The sequence below is a fragment of the Neoarius graeffei genome, chromosome 15 (genome assembly GCF_027579695.1).
Source record: "Neoarius graeffei isolate fNeoGra1 chromosome 15, fNeoGra1.pri, whole genome shotgun sequence".
Taxonomy (NCBI): Eukaryota; Metazoa; Chordata; class Actinopteri; order Siluriformes; family Ariidae; genus Neoarius; species Neoarius graeffei.
This window is the reverse complement of record NC_083583.1, coordinates 18,179,785-18,203,001: the sequence shown is the minus strand read 5'-3', so window position 1 is coordinate 18,203,001 and position 23,217 is coordinate 18,179,785. Positions and strand designations below refer to the sequence as shown.

Sequence of the window (23,217 nt, the reverse complement as noted above, 5' to 3'; positions counted from 1 at the left end):
GATTAAAAAAAAAGTAGTGAGGACATACTGCCAAGATGCACAGAGTTAAATACACCTGTGCAGATGTGTACATCATGCAGATTAATGCACAGCCAGTGGTTTGTGTTGAGCATCAGCAAATATTATGCAATTAGAACATAATTAACATTTTTTGATATAGTTTTGCATTAATATTAGAAATAGAAATCAGTAAAAGAACATGTTTAGAGCACTCTTTAGTTCAACTGATAGTTAAGTATACTGATAGTCAAGTACCTTGCAGGGAGTTGAAGATACAGAAGAGGTAAAGAACGGGGTAGTTTGTGTATCCTGAGGTGAAGAAAACCAAACCCCATGTCATTCCCAGCAGGAAGGTCAGGCCCACGACAGTGCAAATGTCCTTACAAGATGGAAATTTCCTGTCTCTGACATTCAAGCGCTGCAGCTTAAAGATCTGACGTGTCACTGCCACCAGAACGCATGTGTTGAACAGGAACATTAAGCAGAAGTAGGTGATGTTCATGCCATACAGAAAGCGAGGGTCAGTAATCCAGCAGCTGTGTAGTACAAATTGAACATGTTATTTAGGGTTGGACACCAAAGGTAAATATTTATTACAAGTTTATCGTAATATAGCCGTGTAGAGCTGTTAACTGGTCATTCAATCATTCAGTGTTTTGAGGGTTTAAAAAAAAATCAGTTTTATGTTTCAAACTGCAAGTTTTTAAGGCATTTACTTACATTTTCATTGTTTCATTTCTGTCTGATAATTTTATTTGTGTGGTTCCATAAAACGGCTTACTACCAAACACACACAGACTTCCTCCAACAAGGACAGCAGGCACTCCTGGAAAGAAGAAATCCAGAACTTCATGTGTGCTCTACACTCACTGACCACATTAATAGGAACACCAATAGACCTGAACATCAAGGCAATTATCCAATCAGTCAATCATTTGGCAGCAGTACGATGCATAAACTCATGTGGATACAGGTCAAGAGGTTCAAGTTAAACATTAGTTTATATCAAACATCAGAATGGGGAAAATTGTGATTTCAGTGATGCTGGCTGTGATTTGGTTGTTGGGCCAGTTTGAGTATTTCTGAATCTGTTGATCTCCTGGGATTTTCCCACATAACAGTGTCTAACGTTTACACAGTATGGTGCGATTAAAAAAAAAAAGAGCATCCACTGAGTGGCAGTTTTTTTGGCATTGCTTTGCTGATGAGAGTTAGAGGAGAATGTCCAGACTGGTATAAGATGTGTTGAACAAAAAACTGTTTGAGAATGCATAACACGTTGAACATTGAAGTGGATAGGTTATAAGAGCAGAAGTCCACATCTGGTTTCTGTCTTGTCAGCCAAGAACAGGAATCTGTGTCTACAGGTAACCAAAACTGAGCTGAAGGTTTTGTAATTTCTACTGTTCAGATTCAGTGAGGCTGCACTGCACTGCTGCCACATGATAGGCTCACTGGATAATTGCATGAATGAGCAAGTGAATAGGTGTTCCTAATAAAATGGTCTTTAAGTGTAATTGTACTGTATTGTATTTTAATTAAATAGTCATTCCTTATTGTGCTTATATTGCCGTGTGTACCACATGGCCTGATTCCTCACCCCATCCAAACAGCGACAGCTTGACTATGTAGTACTTGATGTAGGTGTTGAACACTTTGATTAGAAGCAAATACAAATGTATAGCTTCAATGGCCATCCAGGAGAAACAGGACAGGAGGCTGTATTGTAGTATCACTGCTATGAAGACACATGCACCTTCTTGAGACCAAGTGGCTCCCCATTCAGTGAACAGGAAGCTGGTGTTGAGGAGGAAAATGGCTACACTCAAAGACACATGGACATCCTGTTGAACTGAATAACTCTTTGGACTCCTGTAAAAACAGAATATATATGTTTGTGCATTTGTGCTACTAACTTTTTGCATACATACAGGTCACTAATTAAAGAAAAAACAGTTTGCTTTGTTATGCTGTTGTGTGTGTTGAGGTGGGTGGATGGGTGGAGTCACTTGTCCCTTCAGATGGATGAAATCACTGCAAATCACTAAAGCCCTTCTGACTGATCACCTCTTTAAAAGGTTTCATGAGGATGAAAATTATAAAACTCCTAAATACCAAATCTCCACCAAATTTACCACCTATGGGAAATTTTGGATCTACATCTTAGCACTCTCTACCACCATCATTAACACACTGATTGAGGGATTACATTTGGAAGCACGATGTTCATTCCTCCAGTGTGTTAAGGTGCATTGAAGACATTCTGTATATATCAATTTCAATTTATATGTCATTAATATACTAGTGCATCTCAAAAAATTAGAATATTGTGAAAAAGTTCAATATTTTCCATCAGTTATTTAAGAAAGTGAAAATGTTATATATTATAGACTCATTACACATAAACTAAAATGTTTCAAGCATTTTTCTATTTTAATTTTAATCAGTATGGCATACAGTACAAAAACATAAAAAAAAACCCATCTCAAAATATTAGAATATTTCATTTTGAGTAAAACAGTATGAACACAGTGTATCTCTCGGTCTAGTTCAGTACACACAACCACAATCATGGGGAAGACTGCTGACTTGACTGTTGTCCAGAAGATGATCACTGATGCCCTCCAAAAGGAGGGTAAGCCACAAAAGGTCATTGCTGAAAAAGGTGGCTGGAAAAGGTGCACAAGCAACAGGGATGGCTGCAGTCTTGAGAGGATTGTCAAGAAAAGTTGATTCAAGAACTTGGGAGAGCTTCACAAGGAGTGGACGGAGGCTGGTGTCAGTGTATCAAGACCCATCACGAACATACATCTTTAAGAAAGGGGATACAACTTTCACATTCCTAATATCAAGCTACTCCTGAGCCAGAGACAATGTCAGAAGTGTCTTATCTGGGCTCAGGAGAGAAAGAAATGGACTGTTGCTCAGTGGTCCAAAGTCCTCTTTTCAGATGAAAGTACATTTTGCATTTAATTTGGAAATCACAGTTCTAGAGTCTGGAGGAAGAGTGGAGAGGCACAGAATCCAAGGTGTTTGAAGCCCAGTGTGAAGTTTCCACAGTCTGTGATGATTTGGGGTGCCATGTCATCTGCTGGTGTTGGTCCACTGTATTTTATCAAGTCCAAAGTCAACACAGCCATCTACCAGGAGATTTTAGAGCACGTCATGCTTCCATCTGCTGACAAGCTTTTTGGAGATGCTGATTTCCTTTTCCAGCAGGACTTAGCACCTACCCACAGTGCCAAAACTACTACCAAATGGTTTGCTGACCATGATATTACTGTGTTTGATTGGCCAGCCAACTTGTCTGACCTGAACCCCATAGAGAATCTATGGGGTATTGTCAAGAGGAAGATGAGAAACACCCGACCCAAAAATACAGATACGCTGAAGACCACTATCAAAGCAACCTGGGCTTCAATAACACCTTAGCAGTGCCACAGACTGATCACCTCCATGCCACACTGCATTGATACAGTAATTCATGGTAAAGGAGCTCCAACCAAGTATTGAGTGTATAAATGAATATACTTTTCAGAAGTTGGACATTTCTGTATTGTAAATCCTTTTTTTGATTGATCTTAGGGAATATTCTAATAATTTGAGATACTGGATTTCTGATTTTCATGAGCTATAAGCCATAATCATCAAAGTTAAAACAAAAAAGGCTTTAAATATTTCACTTTACATGTAACGAATATAGAATATATGAAAGTTTACCTTTTTGAATTAAATTATGAAAAAAAGGAACTTTTTCATGGTATTCTAATTTTCTGAGATGCACTAGTATATAAACTGTATATATACACACACACACCAATCAGCTATAACAAAACCACTGAGAGAATATGTGAATCACATTAATTAGCTCATTACAAAGGCACTTGTGAAGCCATGGGATATATTAGATAGCAGTTCCTGAAGCTGATGTGATGGAAGCAGAAAAAAATGGGCAATGCATGAGGATCTGAGCGACTTTGACAAGGGTCAAATTGTGATGGCTAGATGACTGGGTCTGAACATCTCTAAAATGGCAGGTCTTCTGGGGTGTTCCTGGTATGCAGTGGTTAGTACCTATCAAATGTTGTCCAAGGAGGGATAACCTGTATGTGCCTGTATGAGACAGGGTATGTGCCCAAGGCTCATTCATGCGTGTGGGGAGTGAAGGCTAGACCATCTGGTCCGATTCCACAAAAGAGCTACTGTAGCACAACTTGCTGAAAAAGTTAATGATAGAAAGGTGTCAGAATGTATAATGCTTTGCAGCTTGCTTGACCAGTCAGAGTGCCCATGCTGACCCCTGTCCACCGCCAAAAGTGCCAACAATGGGCATGAGCATCAGAATTGGACCATGGAGCAATGGAAGAAGGTGGTCTGGTCTGATGAATTACATTTTCTTTTACATCACATGGACGACCATGTGTGTGTGTGCATTGCTGATGTGGGGAAGAGATGGCACCAGAATGCACAATGGGAAGGCAAGCAGGAGGAGGCAGTGTGATGCTTGGGGCAATGTTCTGCTGGGAAATCTGGGGTCCTGACATTCATTTGGATGTCATTTTGACAAATACCACTCACCTAAACACTGTTGGAGACTAAGTACAGCCCATCATGGCAACAGGATTCTCTGTGGCAGTGGTCTCTTTCAGCAAGATAATGTGCCCTGCCACACTGCAAACTTTGTTCAGGAATGGTTTGAGGAACATGACAAAAGTTCAAAGTGTTCACTTGGCTTCCAAATAGCCCAGATCTCAAGCCATTCAAGCATCTGTGGGATGTGCTGTACAAACAAGTACATGGAGACCCCACATCGCAACTTAAAGAACTGAAAGGATCTGCTGCTTACAGTATATTTTGGGACTAGATACCACACATTTATTATTTATTTATTTTAGTCTCACACACACACACACACACACACACACACACACACACACACACACACACACACACTCTTCTAGCACCTTCTCCATTACAGATATTGTACTGTATTTGCACTACTGCTATTTTGTACATTGTTTGATTTTAGTGTATTTTTATATATATTATCTATATTTATAAATATGATATATATTGTTTGTTCTTAATATAATTTTTTTTAATCTTTATCTGTTTTTTACAAGTAAGGTGAGAGAGAAACAGCATTTCGATTCTCCTATATGTCCTGGATATATAGTGAATTGACAACAAAGAATCTTTGAATCTTACTTATGTATTTTTCACAAGTACAATGGTGCTTGAAAGTTTGTGAACTCTAGAATTTTCTATATTTCTGCATAAATATGACCAAAAACATCATCAGATTTTCACACAAGTCCTAAAAGTAGATCAAGAGAACCCAGTTAAACAAATGAGACAAAATTATACTCGGTCATTTATTTATCGAGGAAAATGATCCGATATTACATATCTGTGAGTGGCAAAAGGATGTGAACCTCTAGGATTAGCATTTAATTTGAAGGTGAAATTACAGTCAAGTGTTTTCAATCAGTAGGATTACAATCAGGTGTGAGTGGGCACCCTGTTTTATTTAAAGAACAGGGATCTATCAAAGTCTGATCTTCACAAAACATGTTTGTGGAAATGTATCATGGTACTAACAAAGGAGATTTCTGAGGACCTCAGAAAAAGTGTTGTTGATGCTCATCACACTGGAAAAGTTTACAAAACCATCTCTAAAGAGTTTGGATTCCACCAATCCACAGTCAGACAGATTGTGTACAAATAGAGGAAATTCAAGATCATTGTTACCCTCCCCAGGAGTGGTCAATCAACAAAGATCACTCCAAAAGCAAGGTGTATAATGCCGCTTTTCCACTACCAACGCGGCTGAGTTGGGCTGAGCCGTACCGTGCCGAGTTGGGCTGAGTTGAGCTGAGCGGGGCTGTTGGAGTTGCATTTCGACTACAACTGCGCTGAACCGTGCTGGCTGGAAGTGGGTGGACACATTGGGTGGAGTTAGCGAAAGTGGGTGGACATCACGTGATGTCATTAGGCGGCGCAAACAGTGACATCAGTGACCTTTTAAGCGGTAGTCTCACGACCCGGATAGTAAACAATAAACATGGAGTGTTGCTGGTCTTGGTGCTGTGGCTTGTTGTCACCGACAACGCCAACAGATACTGGCAAGAGCGTATAGATGAGGCGAGGTGCATAAGGCTTCAGAAATTCTCGTAATTCGTAATTCTTCTTCTTCCAGGTTTATGGTGTTTACAGATCCCAGCTTGCTCGCGGGGCGTGTGTGGGCATGTGAGGACACTCCTCCTCACCAATCAGTGCACAGGGGAGTGTCTCCTCACGCCCCTAGCCCCACTTGGCTCGGTTTGGCTTGCTTCAGCCCCACTCCAAAACCGTGCGAGTTTTGGGGGCTGAGCAGGGCTGAAGCGAGCTGAGTCATGCTGTTCTGAGGTAGTCGAAACGCGAGCCATGTCGGGCTGAAGTGAGCTGAAGCGAGCGGAAGTGAGCTGAAAAAGGGTAGTGGAAAAGGGCCATAATAGTCGGCGAGGTCACAAAGGACCCCAAGGTAACTTCTAAGCAACTGAAGGTTTCCCTCACATTGGCTAATGTTAATATTCATGAGTCCACCATCAGGAGAACAGTGAACAACAATGGTGTGCATGGCAGGGTTGCAAAGAGAAAGCCATTGCTCTCCAAAAAGAACATTGCTGCTTGTCTGCAGTTTGTTAAAGATCATGTGGACAAGCTAGAAGGCTATTAGAAAAATGTTTTCTGGACAGATGAGATCAAGATAGAACTTTTTGGTTTAAATGAGAAGCGTTATGTATGGAGAAAGAAAAAAACACTGCATTCCAGCATAAGAACCTTATCTCATCTGTGAAATATGGTGGAGGTAGTATCATGGTTTGGAGCTGTTTTGCTGCATCTGGGCCAGGACAGCTTGCCATCATTGATGGAACAATGAATTCTGAATTATACCAGTGAATTCTAAAGGAAAATGTCAGGACATCTGTTCATGAACTGAATCTCAAGAGAAGGTGGGTCATGCAGCAGGACAATGACCCTAAGCACACAAGTCATTCTACCAAAGAATGGTTAAAGAAGAATAAAGTTAATGTTTTGGAATGGTCAAGTCAAAGTCCTGACCTTAATCCAATCGAAATGTTGTGGGAGGACCTGAAGCAAGCAGTGCATGTGAGGAATCCCACTAACATCCCAGAGTTGAAGCTGTTCTGTACAGAGGAATGGGCTAAAATTCCTCCAAGCCGGTGTGCAGGACTGATCAACAGTTACTGGAAATGCTTAGTTGCAGTTATTTCTGCACAAGGAGGTCACACCAGATACTGAAAGCAAAGGTTCACATACTTTTGCCACTCACAGATATGCAAGATTGGATAATTTTCCTCAATAAATAAATGACCAAATATAATATTTTTGTCTCATTTGTTTAACTGGGTTCTCTTGATCTACTTTTAGGACTTGTGTGAAAATCTGATTATGTTTTAGGTCATATTTATGCAGAAATATAGAAAATTCTAAAGGGTTCACAAACTTTCAAGCACCACTGTATATACAGTATTGTGCTGCAAAAGTCTTAGGCACATGTAAAGAAATGCTGTAGAATGAAAATGACTTAAAAATAATGAAATTAAATGTTTCAACATAACAAAATACTATAAACAGCAGTAAGCCATAATAAATGAAACAAAGTCAATATTTGGTGTAAGACGACCCTTTGCTTTAAAAAAAATAGTAGTCTCAGGTACAGTTAGTAGTTTTATAAAGAAATGAGTTGTAGGTTTTACTGAGCATCTTACAGAACCAGCCACAGTTCTTCTGGACACTTTGACTGTCATGCTTGCTTCTTAATTTTGCAGCAAAACCCAGTAACCTTCATTATCTTTTCTTTTTTAATCTGAAAAGTGCTCTCTTATGTTATATGCTGCTTATGCTGCTCAAACATTTATTTTTTTGTAACATTAATTTTGTGCTGGAAAATGAATGTTTGGAATGTTAGGGTGCCTAAGACTTTTGCACAGTAATACACACACACACACACACACACACACACACACACTGACTTTATATATGTTACCTCTGGGTGATATTATTCATAAACATAATATTAGTTTCCACTGTTATGCTGATGACACACAGTTGTATGTTTCTGCAAAACCAGATGAGAGACACCAGCTTAATAGAATTGACGAATATGTAAAGGACGTTAGACACTGGATGCTTATTAACTTCCTTCTGCTTAACTCTGACAAGACTGAAGTACTTGTACTCAGACCACATGCAGCTAGAAGTAAGTTTTCTGATTACATAGTGTGGCAGCAGGGGCGTGGCCAAGCAGCAGTCTGTGAATGGAAGGTGGGGTCGTGGAAGGTAAGTGGCTAAGTCATTCCACCTGCTGTCAATTAATGTGTGTGTGTGTGTGTGTGTGTGTGTGTGTGTGTGTTGTTACAGGGACAGAGCATAAAAGGAGGGAGAGATTGCAGAGAAAAGGGTCTCCCTCCCAACCACAACGCATGTGTGCACGTAGAGTGAGTGAGTGAGTGAGTGAGTGAGTGAGTGAGTGAGTGAGTGAGCTAAAAAGTTAAAATAAGTGAAATAAAGTGTTTGTGTGTGACCATCAATTCTCGCCTGCCGTGCTTCTATGCTCCACCCACATCAGGAACTGCTACAGTGGTGCTGAAACCCGGGAGCACAAAAGGGAACCACCCCATGGAGTCCTCCCCATTCGAAGAACTCATCCTTGCCCTTGGTACCACCCAGCAGAACCAGCATCAAGCGCTGATCGCCCTCTGAAAGGAACAAGAGCAACGCTTTGAAGCCTTGATGCTGGCCCAGCAGGAAGATCGCCAGGCATTCTGGCACCTGCTCGCGTCAGCAGGGGCATAGACCATCACTGCAGCCGGCACCCTTACGAAGATGGGCCCGCAGGACGATCCAAAAGCATTCCTCAACTTCTTCGAGCAAGCAGCCGAGGGGTGGGGATGGCTGCTGGAGCAGCGCGTAGCCTCCCGTTCCTGACTAGAGAGATGCAGCTCACAGCACAGCAGCTCCCTGCTGACAGCTGACTGGTGTATGCTGACCTGAGGAAAGCCATCCTGCAGCGGGTCGGCCGCTCCCCGGAGCAACATTGCCAGCACTTCCGGATGCTGCCATTGGAGGAGGTCAGCTTGCTGTTTGCATTCAGCCAGCAACTCCGGGATGCCTGCCAGTGGTGGCTGAGGGCGGAAGACCGCAACGCCGACGAGATCATCGATCTGCTGGCACTGGAACAGTTTATCTCTCGACTTCCAGAAGGAACGACAGAATGGGTCCAATGTCATCGCCTGGCGTTGCTGGAATGAGCCAGCAAGCTGGCGGGGGACCATCTGGAGGCGGCTCCGACAGCAAGCAGACGAGGCATCTCCCTCACTTCTCTATCTCTTTTTCCCCATCTCTCGTTCCCCTGCCACGGAGGCGGCAGCCAGCTCCTCCCCAGCCAGCCCGTTGTACCCATGGTGCCCTCCCATCTTCCTCATCCGTCTCTGTGTTGTCTCCTCCTCAGATGAGTGACACCCATAACACCAGTGCAGAGGGAAAGCTTGGGCCAGTGTGCTGGCACAGTGGGGAGTCGGAGCATTTCCAGAGTCGGAGCGCCGCAAGGGAGGTGGGAGCTGTGATCCGGATCCCTGACACGCCAGAAACCGTCCCCGATCGGGCCGGAATGTATCGCATACCAGTAAGTGTTCAAGGGGATACATATCATGCTTTGGTGGATTCCGGTTGTAATCAGACCTCAATTCACCAACGCCTGGTGCAAGGTGAGGCATTAGGGAAAGCACAAGTGGTGAAGCTGTTATGTGTGCACAGGGATGTTCACAATTACCCTCGAGTGTCCGTCCATATTCTATTCCGGGGCCAAACGCATAGAGTAAAGGCGGCGGTTAGTCCTCGTCTCACCCACTCGTTGATTTTGGGTACTGATTGGCCAGGGTTTAAAAAGCTGATGGAATATTTAACACATAGTGGGTCCTGCACTAGTAGGTCACAGGAAGATCCCAGTGTGGCCTTGACTGGAGAAGTTGTCACAGAGCCATCTACGTCGACACCGCACCAGTGAGGAGCAGCCCGCTCCTCCTTCCTCTCTTGGGGATTCCCTTCAGGATTTCCCATTAGAGCAGTTGTGAGACGAGACTCTGCGGCATGTGTTTGACCAAGTGAGAGTAATCAATGGTCAAACTCTTCAGCCAAATGCAGCAACAACCGTCCCTTATTTTGCTATTATTAAAGATAGGTTGTACCAAGTGACGCAGGACACTCAAACTAGTGAACAAATAACCCTATTGTTAATACCAAAGAGTCGCAGGGAACTTGTATTCCATGTGGCTCACTTTAATCCCATGGCTGGACACTTGGGGCAAGCTAAAACAATAGCCCGAATAATGGCCCGGTTCTATTGGCCAGGGATTCGCAGGGATGTCCATTGGTGGTGTGCAGCGTGCCGTGAATGCCAATTAGTAAATCCCGCGGCCACTACAAAAGCACCGTTGCGCCCTTTTCCTCTAATTGAGACCCTGTTTGAGCAAATTGGGATGGATCTCATCGGGCCATTAGATCAGTCAGCATGGGGATATCGCTTTATTTTAGTTCTGGTGGACTATGCAATGTGATATCCAGAAGCAGTGCCTCTCCGCAATATCTCAGCATGCAGTATTGCGGAAGCGCTCTTCCGCTTTATCTCCCAGATCGAGATTCTGAAAGAAATCCTGACAGACCAAGGCACTTTGTTTATGTCATGCGCACTGCGCGAACTGTATGGGTTATTGAGGATTAAGTCTATCTGCACCAGTGTCTATCACCCACAAATGGATGGCTTAGTAGAGCGATTTAACCAAACACTCAAGAACATAATCCGGAAATTCATAAGTGAAGATGCACGTAATTGGGATAAGTGGCTCGAGCTCCTGTTATTTGCAGTATGAGAGGTCCTGCAAGCCTCCACAGGGTTTTCTCCATTTGAACTATTATATGGGCATAAGCCGCATGGCATTCTGTATGTGCTATGGGAAAATTGGGAAGAGGGACCTTCACCTAGCAAAAACGAAATCCAGTACATTCTTGACCTGAGAGCAAAACTCCACACCCTTACCCATGCAAGTATCACAGAGACTGTCAGGGAGACAGTCACCACAGAGACAGTCATGGAGACACTTACAAAGACCTCACCAAATTCCCAATCTCAGTCTCGCTCTTCTGACTTTGTTGTACCATCTCCGTCTCCCCCCTGCATGGATTTCCCTAAAAGTATGCGGAGATTGCTGCCAATAGCTGCACTCTCTTTTTCCAGCCCAAATCATTCGCGACAAGCAGTGTACCCAGTTTATCGAAAATCAACCAACAGACTGAATTGTGTTCGCCCAGGACTTTCAGCTGGCTACCAATCTTTTTCACCATCTAAAAAATACATGACATCTCCAATCCTTCCCCCTCCCAACCTCATGGAACAGAGAGTCTTGTATGATGTGCTGTGGGTCCCTGCATTGGGTGTAGTTTTGAAAACAAGCTGGGACCCAGTATGCCTATGCCATTCTCTATTCCTGTGTTGATAAGAAATAGAAAACATAGAGCATATTTAACCCAGGGGGTAAACCAGTCTAGTCTCCTTCCTGTTTCAAAACATCAGAGTGCCCAAGCGGATATTACTTCTAGACTTTCTGTAAAGCTAGCTCTTCTGAACATTAGATCACTTTCAAACAAGTCATTTTTAATTAACGATCTTATTTGCAAACACAATCTTGATTTTTTGCTTCTAACTGAAACATGGCTGGATCAAGCAAAGAGTGCTACCACCCTTATTAAAGCAGCCCCCCCCCCAAATTTTAATTTCATGAGTGCTACCCGACATGGGAAAGGTGGAGGGATCACAAATATATTCAAAGCCTCTTTACAATGTAAACAGTCCTCACTTGGTGATTTTACATCCTTTGAACACTTATGTGCACTTGTTACATGCTCTCCTAACATATTGTTATTAACTATTTACAGGCCTCCAAGACATTCAGCCAAAGTTTTTCTGGAAGAGTTTGGTGAACTGTTGTCAATCATTTGCTTAGAGTTTGACTGTCTTATTATATCTAGGGATTTTAACTTGCATGTAGATAATCCTGAAAACACTTATGCCAGAGAACTACTTGCACTTACAGTGGTGCTTGAAAGTTTGTGAACCCTTTAGAATTTTCTATATTTCTGCATAAATATGACCAAAAACATCATCAGATTTTCACACAAGTCCTAAAAGTAGATAAAGAGAACCCAGTTAAACAAATGAGACAAAAATATTATACTTGGCCATTTATTTATTGAGGAAAATGATCCAACATTACATATCTGTGAGTGGCAAAAGTATGTGAACCCCTAGGATTAGCAGTTAATTTGAAGGTGAAATTAGAGTCAGGTGTTTTCAATCAATGGGATGACAATCAGGTGTGAGTGGGCACCCTGTTTTATTTAAAGAACAGGGATCTATCAAAGTCTGATCTTCACAACACATGTTTGTGGAAGTGTATCATGGCACGAACAAAGGAGATTTCTGAGGACCTCAGAAAAAGCATTGTTGATGCTCATCAGGCTGGATAAGATTACAAAACCATCTCTAAAGAGTTTGGACTCCACCAATCCACAGTCAGACAGATTGTGTACAAATGGAGGAAATTCAAGACCATTGTTATCCTCCCCAGGAGTGGTCGACCAACAAAGATCACTCCAAGAGCAAGGCGTGTAATAGTCAGCGAGGTCACAAAGGACCCCAGGGTAACTTCTAAGCAACTGAAGACCTCTCTCACATTGGCTAATGTTAATGTTCATGAGTCCACCATCAGGAGAACACTGAACAACAATGGTGTGCATGGCAGGGTTGCAAGGAGAAAGCCACTGCTCTCCAAAAAGAACATTGCTGCTCGTCTGCAGTTTGCTAAAGATCACGACAAGCCAGAAAGACTATTGGAAAAATGTTTTGTGGACGGATGAGACCAAAATAGAACTTTTTGGTTTAAATGAGAAGCGCGATGTTTGGAGAAAGGAAAACACTGCATTCCAGCATAAGAACCTTATCTCATCTGTGACACATGGTGGTGGTAGTATCATGGTTTGGGCCTGTTTTGCTGCATCTGGGCCAGGACGGTTTGCCATCATTGATGGAACAATGAATTCTGAATTATACCAGCAAATTCTAAAGGAAAATGTCAGGATATCTGTCCATGAACTGAATTTCAAGAGAAGGTGGGTCATGCAGCAAGACAATGACCCTAAGCACACAAGTTGTTCTACCAAAGAATGGTTAAAGAAGAATAAAGTTCATGTTTTGGAATGACCAAGTTAAAGTCCTGACCTTAATCCAATCGAAATGTTGTGGAAGGACCTGAAGCAAGCAGTTCATGTGAGGAAACCCACCAACATCCCAGAGTTGAAGCTGTTCTGTACGGAGGAATGGGCTAAAATTCCTCCAAGCCGGTGTGCAGGACTGATCAACAGTTACCGGAAACGTTTAGTTGCAGTTATTGCTGCACAAGGGGGTCACACCAGATACTGAAAGCAAAGGTTCACATACTTTTGCCACTCACAAGTATGTAATATTGGATTATTTTCCTGGATAAATAAATGACCATGTATAATATTTTTGTCTCATTTGTTTAACTGGGTTCTCTTTATCTACTTTTAGGACTTGTGTGAAAACCTGATGTTGTTTTAGGTCATATTTATGCAGAAATATAGAAAATTCTAAAGGGTTCACAAACTTTCAAGCACCACTGTATTGACAACTTCAACCTAGTACAACATGTACAGAGGCCAACCCACTCTTGTGGTCATACCCTTGACCTCGTTATCACAAAGGGTCTTATTGTTTCTACTACTGTTGTTGACCTGGCCTTATCTGATAATTTCTGTGTTTTCTCTGATGTTTCTATGTCCCCTCACATTCAGAACAGCTCAACCACTATGGGTAGGAGAGTCATAAACGACAACACGTGTTCTCTTTGAGCAAGCTCTCTCTCGGATCTCAACTAAAATGTCAGACTCTGTAGATGACTTAAATTTTTAATTTAAATATGACCCAAATTATGGATGATATTGCTCCATTCAAAATCAAGAGTCAATGACAACCAGAAAGCACCATGGAAGCAATACCCAAGTGTTAAATTGCTAAAGAGAGAATGTAGGAAGACTAAAAGAAAATGGCGCAAATCTAAACTTCACATCCATTATCAAATCCATAAAGAGATGCTTTGTAAATATAATTATGAAATTGGTAAAGCAAGACGGTCTTTCTTCTCCAACATCATCAACAGGAATATGAACAATGCCCGTGTGCTATTTTCAACAGTAGAGAAGCTAACTAATCCCCCACCACAATTAGCACCTGAACTTCTCTCAGTTAATAAATGCAATGAGTTTGCATCCTTCTTCAAAGGTAAAATTGATAAAATACGGCAGAATATTGCTCATAATATATATCTCAGTTGCAAATAACTGAAAAGCTGCAATCACCAGTGACACAGACAGACAATTTCAACACAATGTCAGAATTTTGTTTGATTGATTATGAGACTCTTGAAAAAACTGTACAAAATCTCAGTTCCTCAACATCTGAATTGGACATTCTGCCCACCAACTTTTTTAAGTCTGTTCTTCACCTTATAATTACAGATGTGCTTCAGATCATAAATGCATCCCTAGAGACTGGCATTTTTCCTGCGTCCCTGAAAAAAGTCGTTGTAAAGCCCCTACTTAAAGCACTGAATGGTCTCGCACCACAGTACCTGAGTGACCTTCTGGTCCTTTATGACCTGCCGTGCCTACTTAGATCAAAAGGTGCAGGCTATCTGCTGGTACCTCATATAGTGAAGGCTACATCAGGGGGCAGAGCCTTTTCTTACAAAGCCCCACAGTTATGGAACAACCTTCCAAGTAGTGTTCGGGAATCAGACACACTCTCAGTGTTTAAGTCTAGGCTGAAAACATATTTGTTTAGTGAAGCCTTTGGTTAATGGTGCTTATGAGGTAAAGGTGTAGCTCTGGAGGGTCCTCAGACAGAGTGTTTTGGTAAACTGGGATGTATGGATCAGTGGCGGCTCCTGAATTTTTTTCAGGGGGGGCAATTTTCCCCCGTTATGTCTACACGGATCATAAATGTCCACAGGACCGAAGTAAGTTGACCTAGGTATCAACCAAACCCAGAAAAACACCACGGCAATAAAGCCCCTTTCTACAATAATATTTAACTCGATGCCTTTTATTCACCCATTAAGACACACACGTATATATTTGGGAAACAAACAGGCATCAAAACAACATATATAACTTTTAATGTGATGGTTATAAACAGTGTGCGAAATACCCTGTACACTGCGCGAAATACCCTGTACACTGCAAACTAGCGACAGATACGCAATAGATAGCTCAGGTAAGCTAATCAGTCAGCATACCGTAGCAAGCTACCAAAACCTGAGGCCACAATAACCAACCTACAAGACTGAATATGATAAATGATGGAAATAGTGGAAAAACTGGAAATAGTGAATGAAAATAAAAATTTACTGTTTTATTTATTGAGTCACCACACAGACCTACTCTCGTTGAATAAAGTGAGCTGAATGACCGCCAAACTGAGTTCGGCCAGGTTCTAACGTCATACCAAAACAAAATACATCACTGATTCCTTCACATTCAGAAAGGTTAAAAACATTCATCATACGTTCAAAAACGTTCATCATAGTGTGGCACTGTATTATCTAATTCTCACTGCACCATGGAAGCAGTACCCGGCTGTTAAACTGCTAAAGAGAGAATGTAGAAAGACTGAAAGAAAATGGCGCAAATCTAAACTTCACATCCATTATCAAATCCATAAAGAGATGCTTTGTAATTATAATTATGAAATTCGTAAAGCAAGACAGTCTTTCTTCTCCAACATCATCAGCAGGAATATGAACAATGCCCGTGTGCTATTTTCAACAGTAGAGAAGCTAACTAATCCCCCACCACAATTAGCACCTGAACTTCTCTCAGTTAATAAATGCAATGAGTTTGCATCCTTTTTCAAAGGTAAAATTGATAAAATACGGCAGAATATTCCTCATAATATATCTCAGTTGCAAAAAATTGAAAAACTGCAATCACCAATGACACAGATAGATAACTTCAACACAATGTCAGAATTTTGTTTAATTGATTATGAGACTCTTGAAAAAACTGTACGAAATCTCAGTTCCTCAACATCTGAATTGGACATTCTGCCCACCAACTTTTTTAAGTCTGTTCTTCATCTTATAATTACAGATGTGCTTCAAATTATAAATACATCCCTGGAGACTGGCGTTGTTCCTGTGTCCCTAAAAAAAGCCGTTGTAAAGCCCCTACTTAAAAAAAATAATCTGGATCCTTCAGTATTAAATAACTACAGGCCAATATCAAATTTACCATTCATCGGGAAAATCCTTGAAAAAATTGTCTTCAATCAATTAACTGCCTTCTTGATATCAAACAGCCGTTTTGATAATTTTCAGTCAGGATTTCGTGCCAATCATAGCACTGAAACAGCGCTGATTAAAGTTATAAATGACATACGTCTTAATACTGATGCAGGCAAAACATCGGTCCTGGTATTACTGGACCTCAGTGCAGCTTTTGATATTGTTGATCACAACATACTGCTATATCGACTTGAACACTGGGTTGGATTGACTGGTAAAGTTATCAATTGGTTAAATTCATACTTAAAAGATAGAAGCTTCTTTGTTACCCTGGGAAATTGTTCCTCAATGTCAATGTCCTTGACCTGTGGTGTCCCCCAGGGGTCGATTCTTGGACCATTACTTTTCAACCTTTATATGCTCCCACTTGGGCAAATTATCAATAAAAATTCAATTTTGTATCACTGCCATGCAGATGACACCTAAATTTATTTTGCTCTATCACCTAATGATTATGCCCCCCTTGAATGTCTCTACCAGTGTATCGACCAAATCAACAACTGGATGTCACAAAATTTTCTCTAGCTGAACACAGATAAAACAGAAGTAATTCTATTTGAGAAAAAAAGATGAAAGACTCAGGATTACCACTATTCTTGACACAAAGGGGATTAAAACAAAATATATGGTTAAAAATCTTGGTGTTTTCATTGAAAGCGAGCTAAACTTTGACAGTCACATGAAAGCAATCACGAATCGTCATTTTATCACCTAAAAAACATTTCCAAACTAAGAGGACTTATGTCAAAAAATGATCTGGAAAAACTTATACATGCCTTCATCTCTAATAGGGTTGATTACTGCAATGGCCTTTTCACAGGCCTGCCAAAAAAGACCATCAAACGACTTCAGCTGGTTCAAAATGCAGCGGCTAGGGTTCTCACACAAACAAAAAGAACAGAGCACATTACTCCAATTCTAAGGTCCCTTCACTGGCTTCCAGTAAGCTACAGAATTGACTTTAAAGCATTGCTGCTGGTGTACAAATCTCTAAATGGTACAGGGCCCAATTACCTCTCTGATATGTTGCAGCGGCATAACCCAATCAGATCTACCAGATCGCAGCAGCAAAATTTACTGGTTAAACCTGTTGTTAAAACAAAGTGTGGTGAAGCAGCTTTTAGCTACTATGCAGTACAGCTATGGAACCAACTGCCAGAGGACATTAAAATGCTCCTGCTGTTGGCAGCTTCAAATCTAAAGACCAAGCTGTTTTTAGATGCTTTCTGCTAATTGATAAATATCATCATCTTTACATGTTTTAAACTTTACTTAACTTTTACAGTCTTTGCATGTCTTAAACTTTACTTAACTTTTATTCCATTTTATTCTGCTGTTTTTACTGAACTTTCTCTCTTCTTCCCCCTTTATTTTATGTAATTTTATTTTCTATTGTTTACTGTTTTGCTTTTACCTCTGTAAAGCACATTGAACTGCCACTGTGTATGAAATGTACTATATAAATAAACTTGCCTTGCCTTATGCACCTAACCCAGGAGAATTTGCGGCAGGCACAAGAATGTCAAATTCGGCTGTATGACAGGGGCATGCTCCTTAGAGAGTTCACGCTGGGAGACAAAGTGCTCATATTATTGCCCACGTCGAGCTCCAAATTAGTCGCCAAGTGGCAAGGGCCCTTCAGAGTCACACGGTGAGTTGGGGACATTGACTATGAGGTGAGGCGAACGGATAGGGGTGAGGCACTGCAAATCTACCACCTCAACTTTTTAAAATGCTGGAATGAGGGGGTTCCCGTGGCATTGTAGTCCCGGAGAAGGCAGAGCTGGGGCCAGAGGTGAAAAAGATAACATCTCGGACCACTCTGGTCCCTTGTGGAGACCACCTCTCACCAGCCCAACTCACGGAGGTGGCCAAGTTGCAAAAGGAATTTTCTGACATGTTCTCACCCCTTCCTGGTCATACCCACCTCATAGAACACCACATCAAAACGCCCCCGGGGGTGATAGTGCGTAGCCACCCTTACTGCTTGCCCAAACACAAGAAAAAGGTGGTTCGGGATGAACTCAAGGCCATGCTCAAAATGGGCATAATCAAGGAGTCCCACAGTGACCGGAGCAGCCCAGTGGTTCTGGTTCCCAAGATCGACGGGTCGGTCCAGTTCTGTGTGGACTATGGACCCTTTTCACGTGACGTCACGACAAACGCAGCCGCCATTTTGGACATGTACTACCAGTAGTTTACCACAGCCAACATTGAGGAACGGCAGCAAAGAAAGTGTTTATTTTCAGCAAGACTTCCATCATGCCACTATATTGTTGTGCACCTGGATGTAGTAACCATCAACAAACAAGGCAAGGGTTATCATTTTATCGGATCCCGGTAGATGCTGACCGACAGAGAAGATGGATAGCGGCCATAAACAGGAAAGATTGGCAGCCCTCAGCATACCAGCGCTTGTGCAGTGACCACTTTGTTGGAGGTAAGACGAATAAAATTAGCCAGAAAAGGCATTACATTGCTGTTAACATTCTGTGGCGGCGAGTGTGTAACCAAATAGGTTAAAATAACCCATTGTAACCTCTTTGTTCTTCTGTAGTAGCTATTAGCTAACGACATTAGCTAGCGTTGTGTTCCTTTGCTGTTGGTAGACTGTAGGACAGATCAGAGGCAGTGTCCTACAAACAGCGCTTAATTTGAGGGGGAGCAAGCCGGAGCGCGCTCCGGAACCTCGGGCGTTGGCTCCGGCAGCTATTTACACTGGATCCGGTGATCCGACACCTCTTTTGACTATGTAACAAAAAAAAAAAAAAAAAAAACCAAATAATTAAATAAAAAAATGCAAGTTTATTTAGTGTTAATGTCTGATTTTGATATCTGTCTTGTTGGTGATTTCTCTCATGAAACGACATCCACAAAATAACTGCAGATGAACTTAATTTGCAGTGTTATTACAAAACATGCCCAGAAGCGCAGCGCAGCGCCGCGCCCCCCCTCCCCCTCTTTTTTTCCGCACCGGAGCCGCTCATCCTCTGCGCTCTGGGACCTCCCACTTTACAAATTAAGCACTGCCTACATATAAGTGTTCAAAACAAGAGGAACATGTATTTGTCTCTTAAATCCAGGCCGTTCCCTGTAATCTGTAACAACGGTTGGAGAAAGTAATGGCAAATAGTGAGTGCACAAACCATAGAAGGTAAACTGTACACAGCGCCAGGGCAGTGTGATGGTATGTCTACTTTTAGATTGTGTTAGCTTATCAATGAACACACTCGTCACTCGACGAGTTTCACATCTTTACGACGGATACTTAAATGTGTGTTAGGTATTATTGTTGCAGTCTAAGCAGTCATTGTAGCAGCTAGATGAGCAAGAACCGAAAGGGTCTGTGCCATAAACCGTTATTTCTGTACGGCGTTGCTAATGTGTCGTTACTGTTGTTATTTCTCCCTCTGCTCGCCCTGTAAATGCCCTACGTCGCTGGATAGTGAAGGTGTTTTCTGCATCTCGCTCCTTTTTCTTGTATGTTCTCCGTTTGTCGCCTTCCTTGCATTCAAACCAATTCGAGCCGAAGTCCGCTACATGTCCAAAATGGTGGTCGTGTTTATGAAGGTCACATGACTGAAAAGGGTCTATAGAAAGGTCAACGCAGTGTCTAAATTTGATGCATACCCAATTGATGAGTTGCTTGACCAGTTAGGCACTGCTTGCTTTTATTTAACACTAGATCTAACAAAGGGATTTTGGCAGATCCCCTTGACTCCTCTGTCCTGAGAGAAAACGACCTTTTCCACACCGTTTGGATTACACCAATTTGTCATGCTCCCTTTTGGGTTGTTTGGGGTACCCGCTATGTTCCAGCGGCTTACAGACGGGGTCCTCCATCCTCATGCTGCCTACGTAGCCACCTATCTGGATGATATAATAATCTACAGCCATGATTGGCCGTGGCACTTGAAACACCTGAGGGCCATTCTAAAGTTGCTGAGACAAGCGGGCCTCACAGCTAACCTGAAAAAGTGTGCAATTGGGCAGGTGGAAGTGCGGTATCTGGGGTTCCACTTGGGTCATGGGCAGGTGTGTCCCCAAATTAACAAGACTGCAGCGATTGCGGTCTGCCCGAGGCCCAAGACCAAAAAGGAAGTGAGATGGTTCCTGGGGCTGGCTGGCTATTATCGTAGGTTTATACCTAATTATTCGGACGTTGCCAGCCCGCTAACCGATCTCACTAAAAAGGGGGCTCCAGATCTGGTCCAGTGGATGGAGTAGTGCCAACAGGCCTTCTCTGAGGTAAAAGCTGCACTGTGTGAGGGGCCACTTTTACACTCCCGTGACTTCTCTCTCCCCTTTATTTTGCAGACTGATGCATCGGACAGAGGGCTGGGGGCCGTTTTGTCCCAGGAGGTGGAGGGCAAGGAGCATCCCATGCTGTACATCAGCCGGAAACTGTCAATGCATAAAAGCAAGTACAGCACAATTGAGGAGTGTCTTGCCATCAAGTGGGCGGTCCTTGCCCTCCGATACTACCTGCTGGGGCACCCTTTCACTCTTTCTTCGGACCACACGCCCCTCCAGTGGCTCCACCACATGAAGGATGCCAATGTGTGGATCACCTGTTGGTATCTCGCCCTCCAGCCATTTAAGTTCAAGGTGATCCACAGGCCAGGGGCACAGATGGTGGTGGCGGACTTCCTGTCCCGTCGGGGGGAGTCAGCTTCAGGCCGGATGGCTCCCCGGCCTGAGTCAGGTGGTGGGGGTATGTGGCAGTGGGGGCATGGCCAAGCAGCAGTCTGTGAATGGAGGGTGGGGTCAGGGAAGGTAAGTGGCTAAATCATTCTACCTGCTGTCAATTAATGTGTGTGTGTGTGTGTGTGTGTGTGTGTGTGTGTGTGTTGTTTGTTTCAGAGACGGAGCATAAAAGGAGGGAGAGAGCAGAGAAAAGGGTCTCCCTCCCGACCACAATGCAGGTGTGCATGTAGAGTGAGTGAGTGAGTGAGTGAAAGCTGAAAAGTTAAATTAAGTGAAATAAAACGTTTGTATGTGACCATCAACTCTCGCCTGCCGTGCTTCTGTGCTCCCCCCACATCAGGAACTGCTACACGTAGTACAACCCCAATTCCAAAAAAGTTGGGACAAAGTACAAATTGTAAATAAAAACGGAATGCAATAATTTACAAATCTCAAAAACTGATATTGTATTCACAATAGAACATAGACAACATATCAAATGTCGAAAGTGAGACATTTTGAAATTTCATGCCAAATATTGGCTCATTTGAAATTTCATGACAGCAACACATCTCAAAAAAGTTGGGACGGGGCAATAAAAGGCTGGAAAAGTTAAAGGTACAAAAAAGGAACAGCTGGAGGACCAAATTGCAACTCATTAGGTCAATTGGCAATAGGTCATTAACATGACTGCGTATAAAAAGAGCATCTTGGAGTGGCAGCGACTCTCAGAAGTAAAGATGGGAAGAGGATCACCAATCCCCCTAATTCTGCGCTGACAAATAGGGCAGCAATATCAGAAAGGAGTTCGACAGTGTAAAATTGCAAAGAGTTTGAACATATCATCATCTACAGTGCATAATATCATCAAAAGATTCAGAGAATCTGGAAGAATCTCTGTGCGTAAGGGTCAAGGCTGGAAAACCATACTGGGTGTCCGTGATCTTCGGGCCCTTAGACGGCACTGCATCACATACAGGCATGCTTCTGTATTGGAAATCACAAAATGGGCTCAGGAATATTTCCAGAGAACATTATCTGTGAACACAATTCACCGTGCCATCCGCCGTTGCCAGCTAAAAACTCTATAGTTCAAAGAAGAAGCCGTATCTAAACATGATCCAGAAGCACAGACGTCTTCTCTGGGCCAAGGCTCATTTAAAATAGACTGTGGCAAAGTGGAAAACTGTTCTGTGGTCAGGTGAATCAAAATTTGAAGTTCTTTTTGGAAATCAGGGACACCGTGTCATTCGTACTAAAGAGGAGAAGGACGACCCGAGTTGTTATCAGTGTTCAGTTCAGAAGCCTGCATCTTTGATGGTATGGGGTTGTATTAGTGCGTGTGGCATGGGCAGCTTACACATCTGGAAAGACACCATCAATGCTGAAAGGTATATCCAGGTTCTAGAGCAACATGTGCTCCCATCCAGACGACGTCTCTTTCAGGGAAGACCTTGCATTTTCCAACATGACAATGCCAAACCACATACTGCATCAATTACAGCATCATGGCTGCGTAGAAGAAGGGTCCGGGTACTGAACTGGCCAGCCTGCAGTCCAGATCTTTCACCCATAGAAAACATTTGGCGCATCATAAAACAGAAGATACGACAAAAAAGACTTAAGACAGTTGAGCAACTAGAATCCTACATTAGACAAGAATGGGTTAACATTCCTATCCCTAAACTTGAGCAACTTGTCTCCTCAGTCCCCAGACGTTTACAGACTGTTGTAAAGAGAAAAGGGGATGTCTCACAGTGGTAAACATGGCCTTATCCCAACTTTTTTGAGATGTGTTGTTGTCATGAAATTTAAAATCACCTAATTTTTCTCTTTAAATTATACATTTTCTCAGTTTAAACATTTGATATGTCATCTACGTTCTATTCTGAATAAAATATGGAATTTTGAAACTTCCACATCATTGCATTCCGTTTTTATTTACAATTTGTACTTTGTCCCAACTTTTTTGGAATCGGGGTTGTAACTCTGGATGGCCTTTATGTTTCTTCAGGTGCAGCAGTAAAAGACCTCGCGGTGATTATTGACC

At 42.4% G+C, this 23,217-nt stretch overlaps 1 protein-coding gene across 1 annotated transcript in view; it reads right to left on the bottom strand.

Annotated features, from left to right (window-relative positions):
• LOC132898977 (uncharacterized) overlaps window positions 1-23,217 on the bottom strand; it is a 146,264-nt gene that overhangs the window by 30,914 nt on the left and 92,133 nt on the right. The window contains exon 38 of the mRNA XM_060940639.1: window positions 256-536. Coding sequence (XP_060796622.1) covers window positions 256-536 — 281 coding nt within the window. The remainder of the gene's footprint in view (window positions 1-255; window positions 537-23,217) is intronic.